The sequence below is a fragment of the Elephantulus edwardii genome, unplaced genomic scaffold (genome assembly GCF_000299155.1).
Source record: "Elephantulus edwardii isolate Elephantulus edwardi_28Jun2011 unplaced genomic scaffold, EleEdw1.0 scaffold00238, whole genome shotgun sequence".
NCBI classification, from domain to species: domain Eukaryota; kingdom Metazoa; phylum Chordata; class Mammalia; order Macroscelidea; family Macroscelididae; genus Elephantulus; species Elephantulus edwardii.
Window position 1 is genome coordinate 2,312,847 of NW_006399988.1, and position 14,071 is coordinate 2,326,917.

Sequence of the window (14,071 nt, forward strand, 5' to 3'; positions counted from 1 at the left end):
ATTGGCTTCCCCTGTGATACTGGTCCTTGTGATATAGTTCAGAGGGGCTGCAGTGCAGGCAGAGTGACTGGATTCTTTAGGCATCAGGGCAGGAGCATCCAGGCAGCAGGGCCTGCTGTCTAGTGCTCTGAGAAGGATCACAGTCCAAGCCACATTAAGAAATTTTTAAGACAGCTACTGAGCTAATCAACTGGAAGACATCCACACCTCTGTTATTGGTGCTCCTCTCAATACGATGGCGTTGAGGCAAGTGTGTCCCCATGGTAATTGCTAAAGCTCCCTAACCAAAGATCAAAGAAGATGGAAGGAATATGCAGAGTCATTATACCAAAGTCAACAGTCCTGAAGAAATAATTTCAAGCTTCACTGAAGGCATGGATGAAAAACAAGGCTCCAGAGACTGATGAAACACTACTTCAACCATATCAACAAATAAATTTAATGCTGGTGCTCACTTATCTCATGCCCAGAAATTAGGAAAAGCGTTTTCTCATCAACTTAATGGAAAATATCCATCCATATTTGTGTCCTTTTCAAAGGAAGATGATCCAGCAGAATATAGAAATTATTGAACAGTATCATTAATAGCCTAGATGTTAAATTTTGGTAAAATCAATTGAAACATGGTTGCAGTAGTTCATTGGCAGAAAAATTGCCATAAATTCAAGTTGGATTCAGAAATGGAAGTGAGATGAGTGATAAAATTCCTAATATCAGATAAGTTATGGATAAAAGCAGAGAATACCAGAAATATGTTTGCATTTTTTTTTGGCTATTCAAAGATGTTTCACTGTATGGAACATAGCAAAGTATGGATAATATTGTAGAAAAACATGAATTACATAGCATTTTATTGTCTTTCTGTGGAACTTGTGTATAGACCAAAAATCATTTGTTCCAAGCAAAATAAAGGAGGAAACTATGTGATATAAAATCAGGAAAGGTATGTATATGGATTATAATCCTTTCATCATGTTTATTCAATCTATATGCTAAGTAAATAATCTCAAAAGCTGTACTTTTGGAAGATTGAGGCATCAGGATTGCTTGAAGTCTTATTAATGACCTGTGCTGTGCAGAAGCCATATCCTTGCTGGCTAAAAGTTAAGAGGACTTGAAGTACTTACTGATGACTATTAAAGACTACAGTCTTCCATACAGAGTACACCTCAGTGTAAAGAAAAAGATAAAGCTTAACAACGGGGCCAATAAACAACATTATAATGAATAAAAAACAGACTGAAGTCATCAAAGACGCCGTTTTATTTGGACCCACAATCAGCATTCCTGTAAGAAGTGATCAAGGAAGCAAAACATGCCCAACAAACGAGTGGATAGAAAAGCTATACACATTCACACAGAGGATTGTTAAGCAACATTGAAAAACAAAGAGCTCATAAAGCATTAACAAGATGGGGGAATATGGAGAGTATTATACTGAGTGAAATTTCTCAGTCATAAAAAGGCCAATGCTGTATAACACCATTGTTAAAAAATAGGATAGATAGCAGTGGAGTGGGCAGAGAATGAGAAAAGTGTGCATAGAAAACGAACACTCCAGTAGAAACAGATGAGGAAAAGAATTGTCTGAAAGGAAAGATGAGGCATTATATGTATGAAAACAATCTAGAACAAGGAGTGCATTGCTGGGTGGACCAGGTGTGCTGGAGGAGGGAGGGAAGACAATGTGTTACAAAAAAAAGAAAAAGAAATAAAAATGAAAGTTAACTGAGGGAGGAAGGGAGGGAAACGTGCAACGATGAACAATGAATGAATCAAAATCTAACTTTTCTTTAAACTTTCATTAAAAATCACAATAAAATAAAGTGTATTTAAAAAAAAGAAAGAAAGCCACATACTGCATTGCAAGTCTTGTTCAAAAGACTTCTTTCCAATGTTAAAAAAAGAAAAAAATAGATGATACTTTCAGGACTGAAGAGAACTTGATCCAAACTATTGTCTTTCAGTAACCTCATATGCATTTTGATGTTGGACACTGAAAAAGGATGAACTAGCAGAAGATTGAATATATCTGTCTTGAAGAAGAACAGCTGGCATGTTCCTTAGAAACTGGGATAGTGACACTTCATCTTGGATACTTAAAAGATGTTTTCAGGAGGGATCACTCTCTGAAGAAGGATATTATGCTTTGTCAAGTAGAGAGCCAGCAATAAAGAGAAAAACCTTCAGTGAAATAGATAGGCACAGTATATTTCATTTTCTCAAGTATAGCAAAAGCTGTGAAGATGGTGTGAGCCTGGTCAGTGTTTTGTTTTGTTGTGTGCAAGGTTACGATGAGTTGAAACATCATCTAATGACAACAGCTATTGGGTTACTAAAATAAACAAAATAATTGAACCACAAATTAATGGCCAAGTGTATCTTTCTCTCTCTCATGCTTAATGGCCCAAATATTCATAGAAACATCAGTAATTAAATAAGAATGAGAACTTGAAGGACAAATAAAACTAGGTCATGTATATATGAATAACCTGCTGATAATGCAACACAATATTAATTAGTAGCACAGGTAACAAAGAAATAGAAAGTCTTATGTTTACTTTCCTTTTAATTATTTTATCTTTGCATAATATCCCTGAATAGGCTCAATAATATTCCTTATACAAATCTAAAACCTTCATTAGAAAGGTTTCAGAATGGCTATGGCAAACCCTTAAATTCGTCAAGCAGACTGAAATATTTTATTTTCTGGTATTTCTCTCTTTTTATAGTGTCTTTCCTCATTTTTCTAGGCTCTCGGTGAATTTGTGCTGGTGGAAAAAGATGTTAAAATAAAGAAGAGAGGAAAGATTTATAGCATCAATGAGGGATATGCCAAATATTTTGACTCTGCCACAACTGAATATGTGCAGAAAAAGAAATTTCCTGAGGTGAGTGAAGAATATGTCAGTAGAAGGAAAAAGGTTTCCTCTGTTGGTACCTGTTGGGGAAGTGACTTTTGACACCATGGTTGGAAAAGGGTAATGTTACTCCTTATGGCTCTAGTTAGTATAAGCATTGGAGTAGAACATATATTTTGCTGTTGTTGGGTTGTTGCCTGCCACTGAACAACAGATCAGGGTATTGCCTTATCCTGCACCATGCTCACAATCTCTGATATATTCAAACCCATTGTTGAGGATCTTCTCTTTTGCTGACCTTTTACCTTCCCAGTATAATGTCTTTTTTCCCAGGAACTGGCCCTTCTTAATGACATGCGTAAGGTATATGAGAAGAAGTTTCACCATTCTTGTTTCCAAGGAACACCCTACTTACCCTTCCTCCAAGACAGTTTTGTTTGCTGTTTTGGCAATCCATGGTATATTCAATACTCTACTTATACCACAATTCAAGGATACTGATTCTTCCTTATTCCATATTCATGATCTAATTTTCATATACATATAAAGCAATTGAAAATATCATAGCTTCGATCCAACTCACCTTAGATTTTAAACTTACATCCCTGCTCTTTAGCACTTTAAATAGGTCTTTTATAGCAACTTTTATTGGTGCAACAGAGCTCTTGATTGCCTTACTGCTGAGTGTTGATACTGGATCCAAGTAATATGACATCCTTGACAGTTTCAGCCTTTAAATCTCCCTTTATCATGGTATTGTCTATTGGTTCACTGGTGAGGATTTTTGTGTTTGTCTTTTTATTTTTTTAGTGTCAGAGTGTAATTCATATTGGAGTCTTTGTTCTTCAGTAAGTGCTTCAAGTCTTTCTCAGTTTCTGCAAGCAAGATTGTTTCATCTGCTTAATACACGTAGTTGATGAGTCTTTTTCCAACCCTCATTCCAAGTTCTTCTTCATAAAGTCCTGGTTCTCAAATTCTTTACTCGGCATGCAGACTGAATAGGAATGAAGAAAAGATACAACCCTAACAAACAGCTTTCCAGACAACTGTGCCTTTGTCTATGTATAGGTTTTGCAAGAACTCAAATAAGAATTCTGGGATTCACATTTTTTCAATGTTATTTGCAACTGGTTATGATCCACAAAGACAAATTCAAGATCTATTCTAAAGTACATTGTTGTAAGTGGTAGGATTTTATCCATATGTGTACAAGGAAGAATTGTTGATATAACGATCATTCAAACATATATACCAATAACTAAAGCCAAAGGGGAGGAAATTAAGAAATTTTTTTCTGGAAAGCAGCTTCTTTTTTAAAAATTAACTTTAATAAACATTTACAGAGATTTTGGATTTCCATTCATTCATTGCCACGCCCCCCTCTGAAAAGAAAAAGAAAGAAAAATTCCTTCATTGGTATACAATTACCCCATCCCTTTCCCTTCATCCCCCGCATGAGTACACTTCTCTATGCAACCTTAATTCTGGATTCCTGTGCTAACCATAATAATCATATATCACACTTAAGTTTTATACTCTGAAATTGATCATATATGTAATAAAGACGCATTGATAATTATTGGGGACTAGAATGCAAAAGTTGAAATCTATGAAGAAGGAATGGTAGTTGAAATATATGGACTTGGTGAGAGACATTACGCTGGAGAATGAATTATTGAATTTTATACGTTCAATGATTTATTAATGGCAAATGTATTTTTAAAATATGCAAAAGACAACTTTACATATGGGCCTTACCTGATAGACTGCACAACAATCAGATTGACTACATGTGTGGGCAGCTCAATATCAGCAGTCAAAAGCAGAGCAGGTGCTGACTGGAGAACAGACCATCATTTACTCATGTGCAAGCTCAGAGTGAAGCTGAAGAAAATTAAAACAAGACCAAAATACAACCTTGAGTCCATCCTACCTAAATTTAGAAATCATCTTAAGAACAGTTTTGAAGGATTGAACACCAATAATTAAAGACTAGTAGAGGTGTATGATTAAATCAAGAATATCATCCATGGGCTCTCTGTTCCTCATTGATCAACAGATAACCCTCTCTTCTCATGCAGTCTCAGCCGCTTCCCTGAGATACAATGGTGAAGGTCAGAGTAAACTAATTTGGTCACATTGGAAGCTATCAATGACCCCTTCATTGATCTCAACCACATGAACTATGTTTTCCAGTATGATTCCATCCATGGCATAGTCAATGGCACTGTAAAGGCTGAGAATGGGGAACTTCAATGGAAAAGCCATCACTATCTTCCAGGAGTGAGATCCCACCATCAAGTGAGATGATTCTGGTGCTGTGTATTTTGTGGAGTCCACTTTACAACCTTGGAGAAGGCTGGGGCTCACTTGAAGGGTGGTGCCAAATTCTACCAATGCCCCCATCTTTATGATGGGTTTGAACCATGAGAAGTATAACTCTGTCAAGATTGTCACCAATTCCTCCTGTACAACAACTGCTTAACCTCCCCTTGCCAAGGTCATCTGCAACAACTTTGGCCTTTTAGATGGACTCATGACTATAGTCCATGCCATCACTGCTACCCAAAAGACTGTGGATAGCCCCTCTGGAATGCTGTGGAATGATTGCTGTGGAGCTTCCCAAAACATCATCCTTGACCTACTATTGCTGCCAAGTCCATGGGCAAGGTCATCCCTGAGCTGAATAGGAAATTTACTAGCATGGCTTTCCATATCCCCACTCTCTATGTGTCCATTGTGGGTATGACCTGCTGTCTGGTGAAAGCTGCCAAATATCAAGAAAGTAGTAAAACAGGCATCAAAAGGGCCTCTATATGACATCCTGGGATACATTGAAGACCAGGTTGTCTCCTACGACTTTAACAGTGACACCACTCCTCTACCTTTGATACTGGGGCTGGCATTACCCTGAATGACCATTCTGTCAAACCCATTTCCTGGTATGACAATGAATTTGACTGTAGCAACCAGGTGGTTGACTTGAAGGTTCATGTGGGCTCCAAAGAATAAGAGTCGCTTGGAGCACCAATAGCACTACCACCCAGTAATAGCACTAGAAGAGAGATCCTCAGCTGGAGAATCTTTGCTCCAACTCTATCACCCCCCTACACTGAAAATCTCACATCCTTAACACATTTTCTATCCTATTTCCCTGAGAAAGGAGAGCAGCTTAGAGAGTTCATCTTGTAATGTACCATCAATAAAGTACACTGTACTCAGCCAAAAAGGGGGTTGGGTGGGGTAATAACATCATCCGTGAATAAAGAAAGAAAAACAAAAGTGTGTATCAGAAGAAACTTTGAAAATTAGCATCTAGAAGCCAAAAAAAGGGAAGAGATGCCAAAATAAAAGAGCTAAACAGATTTCAAACGTCAGCTTATGATGACAAAACAAAGTATTAAAACAAAATATACAAAGAACAAAGAGTTCAAGAAAAAGGGAAGAACTAACTCAGCATTTCTCAAGCTGAAAGAACTGAAAAACAAATTCCAGCCTCAAATTCCAAAACTGATAGATCTTTCCTCTATATTTCCTTTCAAGGAGGGAGGTCTGTATGTTTGGGGGGAAAAATTGTAATACTGAGGGATGCTGTAGGCAATATTGTGAAAGATCCGGGAAGCATCCAAAAAAATGGAATGCCCAGAATTATTATACCAAAAAGAATTGGTTGACACTGGAAAAATTTCTGGCAGTACCAAATGAACAAAAGCCAATGGTTACAAACAAGGTAGTTCAGGAGAGCTCTGGTGGCCTAGTGGTAAGAAGCTGCACTGCAATCCCAGCGGTGACCAGTTTGAATCCACCAGATGCTCTGTTGGAGGAGGGACAATCTTCTCCTGTACCAGTCAGATCTGATTTGATGGTATACACAAATAATAATAATTTTTTAAAAAACCCAAAATCAAACAATAACAACAACCAAAAAACCCAAAGAAAACCAAAGCTGGGCTGAAGACATTGGCAAAAAATAAGGTGCCAGCTATTGATGGAATTCCAGTTGATATTTCATCTTTTTACACTGAAAAAATGCAGCCCTGGATATACTCATTAGTTTATGAAAGGAAATTTGGAGAATAGTTGCCTGGCCAACTGAATGGAAAAGATCGTGTTTTTTCCTATTCCCAAAAAAGGTGATCTAATAGAAGGCGGAAATTATAGAATAATATCACTGATATAACATGTGAGCAAAATATTACTGAAGATCATCTAAAAATAGCTAGAACAGTACATTAACAGACGTTTGGTGTCAGAAGTTCAAGTGGGGTTTAGAAGAGGTTTTGCCACCAGCGAAACTACCGTTGCTAAGGTCAGATGCTAAGCTATTCTATAAAAAAAAAATCTATCTATGCTTTATTGACTAGTCAAAGGTATTTGATAGTGTAGATCATAGCAACTATGGTTAACATTGAGAAGAGTGGGAATACCAGAATGCTTAATTGTGCTCATGCAAAATTTATACCAAGACCAAGAACCTGGTTTTGGAATGGGACAAGAGAACACTATATGGTTTAAAATCAGAAGGGTGTGTGTCAGGGATGTATTCTTTCTCCATATCTATTCTTCCTGTATGCTGAGCAAATAATTCACGAAGCTGGACTCTGTAAATAGGAATGTGGCATCAAGATTGGAGGAAGACTCATCAACAATCTGCATTATGCAAATGACACAACTTGCTTGCTGAAAGTAAGGAGGACTTGAGTCACATGCTATGGAAGATCAAAGAATACAGCCTTCAAGATGAATTGCATCTAAATGTCAAGAAAACAAAGATCCTCATCACTGAGCCGATAGGCAACATTTTGGTAGAAAGATTTGAGATAGTCAGTGATTTAATTTTACTTGTATTAACAGTCAACATACTTGGTACCAGCAGTCAGGAGATCAGGAGACATATTACATCGAGCAAATCTGCTGTCAGGGGCTTTTCCAACATACTGAAGAGCAATGATGTCATCTTGGAGACTAAAGGTGTACCTGATACAGGCCATGGTCTTTTCAATCACCCACAATACCTCTGAGATCTGTACAATGAGTAAGTAGGACGAAAGAAAAATTGATGCCTTTAAGTTGTGGTGTTGGAGAAGAGTACTGAAGATTCCATGTGCTGACAAAAGAACAAACAGATTTGTCTTGGGTAAAATGTAGTCAGAGTGATCATTGGAGGCAAACATGGTAAAGCTTTGTCTCTCATATTTTGGGTAAGTTGTTAGGAGAGGTTATTTCTTAGAAATGGACATCATACTTGGGAAAGTGGAAGGACAGCAAAGAAGAGGAAAACCCTCAACAAAACGGGTGGACACTGTGACTGCAGCAATGGGATCAAGCGTGTCAGAGATGAGGATGGCACAGGATAAGGTGGGGTTCAGATCTGTTGTTCACAGGGATAATGTGAGTCAAATTCGACTCAATGACTTCTCACAATAACAACAACAACTCACAACTAAATGCCTTCACATAGTCAATAAAACACAAGCACACATCTTTCTCTTATTCTTTCCTTTCCTTCAATATCCACCTGATGTCATCAATGATATCCCTCATTCCATGGTTTCTTCTGAATTTAACGATAATATTTTGCCTTGTCTTCCCCAGCTGCCCTTTGAAATCTTCTGTTCAGCTTCTTCTTGATTTCTTCCCTTTGCTTTGGCTTCTCAGTGCTCTAGTGCAATATTCAGAGTCTCTTCTGACATCCCTTTTGGTTTCTCCTTCTCCTCCCCCTATGCTCCCCTCCACCCCTCTCTCCACTCCCCCTCTCCCTCCCCTCCCTCTCCCTCCCCCCTCCTCTTCTCTACTCCTCCTCATCCCCCTCTCCCACCTCTCCCCCTTCCCTCCCCTCCCCCTCCCCTTCCCCTTCTCTCCTCCTCCTCCTTCTTCCTTCTTTGTAATGACTTTTTGCATTCTTCATGAATGTTATTACTGATATCTTCCCACAGCTCATTTGGTCTTCATTCATTAGTGTTCAAGGCCTCAAACCTATTCCTGAGTTGGTTTTTAAATTCATAAGGGATAGACTAAAGTTCAAATTTTACTAGTCAATACTTTTACTTTTTTAGTTCCTCCTAAACCAGGCTATGTAAATAAAATGAAACTAAATTCAAACCACTTCCCCTGAGCAAACTCTGAGGAGAGTACTCAATTTAGGTGTCTCAACCACATGTCCTCAGGAATGGGTGAACCTCATGGCAGCTGGATAATTCAAGAACTTGTGTTAAAGAGTTCCAGCTGTGCAAACACCGTGCCACACTGTTCACTCTTTTACATTGGATTTTTATGAGAAATTGCCCAACCATTACTAATATCATGGATTGATTTGTGCTCCTCTAAAATGTGTGTGTTAAAACTATACAGCAACCCTGAAACCCACAGCGTCCCTTTTCAGCAGGAAGTAGCTAAGAGAATACGCCATCCCCTTTTCCTTATGACTCAGGGTGAAGTCTCTCTCAGGGAGGAGTGATAGGGAATGGCAAAGGACACACTGACAAAGAAGATTAATCAGAACTGGCTTTGACAAGCACTGTGGCATTTGGACAAGAACAAACTGGGAGGAGGGTAGAGAGAATAGTGCAACAAGGAATGAATGGAAACCCCAAATCTCTGTAAATGTTTATGAAAATTAATAAAATATAGGGGAAAAAATTATCCGGTAAACAAAGCAAAAAAAACCCAAAAAAAACAACTATACAGCAAAACCCCATTACCTGATAAGCCAAGCAGTTATAAAAGGATTGATGGTGGGATGCAGCACCCTTATTTCTATCAGAGCCTTGACCCATCCAAGGAGAGCTTCCCTGGGATGTGACCTGTGACAGCTTCTATTTCACAAGGCATACAAGGAGACAAAAAGATGGGGGAGAAGAACCTCAGCACCACTAAGATGGAAGAATTAGTTACCCATCGAATCCTTTGGGTCTGGTTTCCTGTTCCTGAACAGAAAGAAAGCCTTCCTGAGAGATAGGAGGAGGATGAGGAGGAGAAAGTAGAGGAGGAGGAGGAGTAATACTAATATCCATTGCTTTCAGTGTGGTTCTGATTCATGGTGACCTGTTCAGTTATGAAGGCTGTAAATCTTTATAGGAAGAGTTTGCTCACCTGCCTTCAACAGAGCCTCTAATGGATTTGAATTTTGTTCCCTGATATGCTCACTATACCACCAAGGGAGTTTTGGTTGCCTGGTGTTAAGAACCAGTGCTGCAATCTAGAAAGCATGCAGTTAAAATCCAACACCAGCTCCAAGGGAGAAGGATAGGCAATCTCCTTCTGTGGAGATTGCCTTGGAAAATTCACTGCAGGGTTGATGGTCCACAGCAACAATACCACCAAGACTTCTTCGCCTGGACTAGCACATCTAACCCCCCTGGAGTGTGAAAGAGTAAATTTACATTTTTTTAATCTTCTGTGATATCTCTTTTCTCATAGCAATATATAACTAAAACATTTACTAATTAATATACACACATACACAAATTTTCTAAATAAGACACCTAAATAGGCCACCAGATTATAACCTTTGACCTTATTGCTATTGACTCATAAGTCACTTTACTTTCAGTTTAAGTCTTTATAAGTTCTTTTGCACTTCTAAACTTCTTAGTTTGTTCTTACTTGTCATTTACACTGGGCTGAATTAATCTCAAACTTTGTCAGAGATGAGACATTGCATGGCTGCACTGAGAAAATCTATCATCACTTACACTCTCAGAGAATGATTAGATTAGATTAGATTAGACACACACACACACGCACTCTCTCTCTCTCTCTCTCTCGCTCACACACATGTGCACACACACTCCCAGCTGGATCACAGGATGGGGGAGGGAAACAAACTTACCAAAGTGTGTTGTTTTTGTCTTACTGGCTATGACCTACTTTGAAGAAAATCATGGTATGTTTCTCTTGACAAATTGAAATGGTAGTTTTCTTTCTAAACAAATATATTCATCATAGAACTAATGGAACTGAGGTTGACAAATAAGTTGTTCTGCATCTTGGACTGGTTTCTAAAGTCATCTAACATTTTGCTAGTGGGTTGCATTACATAACAGTCCTTGCTTAAAGTGCAAAAGCTGTGATTTTTTTCAAGGATATCTAGTTCTCACAAAGTTAAAAATACTATCAATCTGGGAGGAAGTTACAATGGGTTACTAGAAAATTGTTTGTGTGTGCTACCTATGAAGCTGGGGGAAGGAGTAGAGAAGATTAGCTAGTCATTTTGTGTTTAAATTATTTAAGCTGTTGGTTGATGATTTTTTGAGGAATGAAATATTTAAGTGTGCAATGTGTTCATTCCTAAGCTAGGAGTGAGTGGAGGAGTAGGAAGGTACAGTCTACATCCACTGGATTTGTGAACTCTCTGGACTTGCTCTTCCCTCTTTGTTTTAGGATGGCAGTGCTCCCTACGGGGCCAGGTATGTGGGCTCCATGGTGGCTGATGTACACCGCACTCTGGTCTATGGAGGGATCTTCATGTACCCAGCCAACCAGAAGAGCCCAAAGGGCAAGGTAATTTCCCAATGTGCATGTGCTGAGAATCTAACAGTGAGCCAAAAGTAGGTCATTTTCTCCTCGCACCTGCTTCTGGTCACTGTCCTGCTACCTTAACACATCTGCTTGTGAACAGACAGGAAAAGAGAAGCTAGATGTATTTCTCAATCATTAATATTGAGGCTGAGGTAGAAGGTTGGAAAAGGGCAATGCAGATACTATTGCTTTTAGTGGTTTTTAATTGCCTTTATTTCCTCATAAGGATCTTTGATGGTATAGTAATTAAAGCATTTGATTGTTAGACAAAAGATGGGCTGTTTGAACCCAACTGCTCCCATAAAGATTTACAGCCCTGTCCTCAGGGCTGCTATGAGTTAGGATCAACTCATAGGCAATGGGTTTAGTTTAGGTTTTTTTTTATTTTTTGGGGGGGGATTTAGTTTAGGTTTATATTCACTTTATCTGTCCTCATGCCCACCAATCAACGTGAGTCAAATGGTTTATCTTCCACCTGCAACATATTGAGTATTATTTTGAGATGGATAATTTTGAAAACCTAATGAAGGGACCTCTGGTAGGCTACTGGCAAAAAGCTGTGTTGCAATCCTGAAAACATATGGTTCAAGGCCACCAGCTGCTCCACAGAAGAAAAACAGGCAATCTCCTCCCATGTGATTAGCTGTCTCTAAAAAGCTACCATAGGATCAACTATGGGTCAGTTCTGACTCGATGGTATAACAACAACGACACCTGTGAACCAACTTCCTGGGGCGGGGGGGGGGGACAACCAAGTTGTTCAAACTAACAGGCTTTGGAGGCTCTTGTGGCCTAGTTTGTAAGGATCAAAGGCAGGCAGTTCAAATCCACCAGCTGCTCCAAGGGAAAAAGATGGGCTATCTCCTCTGGTGCTATTGACAGACTCTGGAGACCCACTAGAGAGTCAGCAATGAGTTAAGGTCTTACTTAATAGCAATGAGGTAGAAACATTAATCCATTACATAAATTTTAGAGTTTCAAGGCCTGAAGTCAGCCCAAGGATATCTAAAGAGATATCTAAAGGATATCTAAAGAGTCCACAAACATCAGAATTAGAGCACTTGCTCTGAACTCATTAATTTTTTTCTGCAACTTTCTTACTCCAACTTTATAAAACCAAACTAGATATACTGGTATAATCAAATGGAAGAGGTCCCCGGGTAGTGCAAATAGTTGCCATGCTCAGCTGCAAACCAAAACATTGGAAGTTTGCTACTCTAACTTTATTTTCAAGTTCATTCACAGATGCCTTGGAAGAAAGGTCTGGCAAACTCCTTCTGGAAAATCTTTTGAAAACCCTTGGGGCACAGGTCTTCTCTGATAAGTGTGTGATCATGCACCAGAATCAACTCGAGTGCTTTGTCAGTGCAAAGTATAAAATGCCAACCTTGACCAGAGCTTACCATGGATGTCTGATATTCAGCTAATTGCAGAAGACATAGGTAAAGAGACAAATTGCATAGTCCTACCACTTTCTCTGCCACATGTGAATACCTCTCTCAGTGGCTTCAGCTGTTTAAATTATTGGAAAGTCAAATTCAGAGTCTCAATATTAAATCTAACATGGATAGGTTGTTGCTGTGTGCCCTTGAGTCAGAACTAACCCACAGCTGACCCTTCAGTAGGTTTTCAGAGGCAGTTAATTGCATGGGAGGAGATTGGCCATCATTCTCCCAGGCAGCTGCTGGCAGATTTGAACTGTATGTCTTAGGGATCGCAGTGCAACTTCTTACCACTAGGCTACCAGATGGACACGCAGCCAGATAAAATCTTCTAGTGTCCCTACTAATGAAAAAGCTTTCCTTTTTATGTGAATGTTTGTTATTTGCTGTCAAGTTGTGTTTAGCTCATGTATAGAACTAAGTAACAGAGAAATCTGCCTATGAGGTGCTGACAGAGCAAAAAATTGCTGAATATTAAGTGATAATATGTTCAAGAAGGAGAAATTCTTAAATAGACCCGTTTTTGCCACCTATGAAAGAATTTCTTCTTCAGTTTGCTACTGTTTAATATTTAGCAGCTCTTTGTGCCTTGCCAGCACCTCACAGGCAAGTTTCACTTTTTGAAACTTTCAACTTTGGTGGTGTAGTCAGTAGGAAGTTACACTGCTAACACAAAAGTGCCTGCTTATTTGAATCCACTTGCTGCTCTGCTGGAGAAAGATGGGTAATTTCCTCCTGTGTAATTTTCAGGGCCTGGAAGCCCCCTGGAAGGTCAGCTGTGAACTGGCCCTGACTTGACTGTGGTGATTTTGAGGTTTTATTTTTTTATCTACTCTAGACCAGCTAGAAGACCAAATAATTTTGATATTCATTTGAATAAAAGTTTACAAAGAAAACTGGTTTTTCATGGCATTTTATTTTAAACATTAATCACAATATTCACAATGCAATTGTACCTTTTCTACTTCTAATTTCCATTAATTTTTGTTTGCTTTGACTGCTGCCTATATATTAGATGTTGGCTGTGCTTCTTGTATGCCTCTTTGTCTCTTCCATTTCTTTAGTGGCATTGTGCTGATCAGTTCCTTATTGTGTATTTCCTTTCCTGTCACATATTATGTTATTATTTTTGTTGTTATGTGCCATCAAGTCACCTGTAATTCAGATGGTATACCAATTGAAGTATTTCAGATAACAGATGTTGCCCTGGATGTGCTCACCAAGTTGTGCCAAGAAATCTGGAGAACA

At 38.8% G+C, this 14,071-nt stretch overlaps 1 protein-coding gene across 1 annotated transcript in view; it reads left to right on the plus strand.

Moving 5' to 3' along the window:
- Positions 1–14,071, plus strand: part of LOC102876018 (fructose-1,6-bisphosphatase isozyme 2-like) — a 177,069-nt gene that overhangs the window by 134,025 nt on the left and 28,973 nt on the right. The window contains exons 5-6 of the mRNA XM_006898872.1: positions 2,754–2,891; positions 11,244–11,363. Of these exons, the coding sequence (XP_006898934.1) occupies positions 2,754–2,891; positions 11,244–11,363 (258 nt within the window). The remainder of the gene's footprint in view (positions 1–2,753; positions 2,892–11,243; positions 11,364–14,071) is intronic.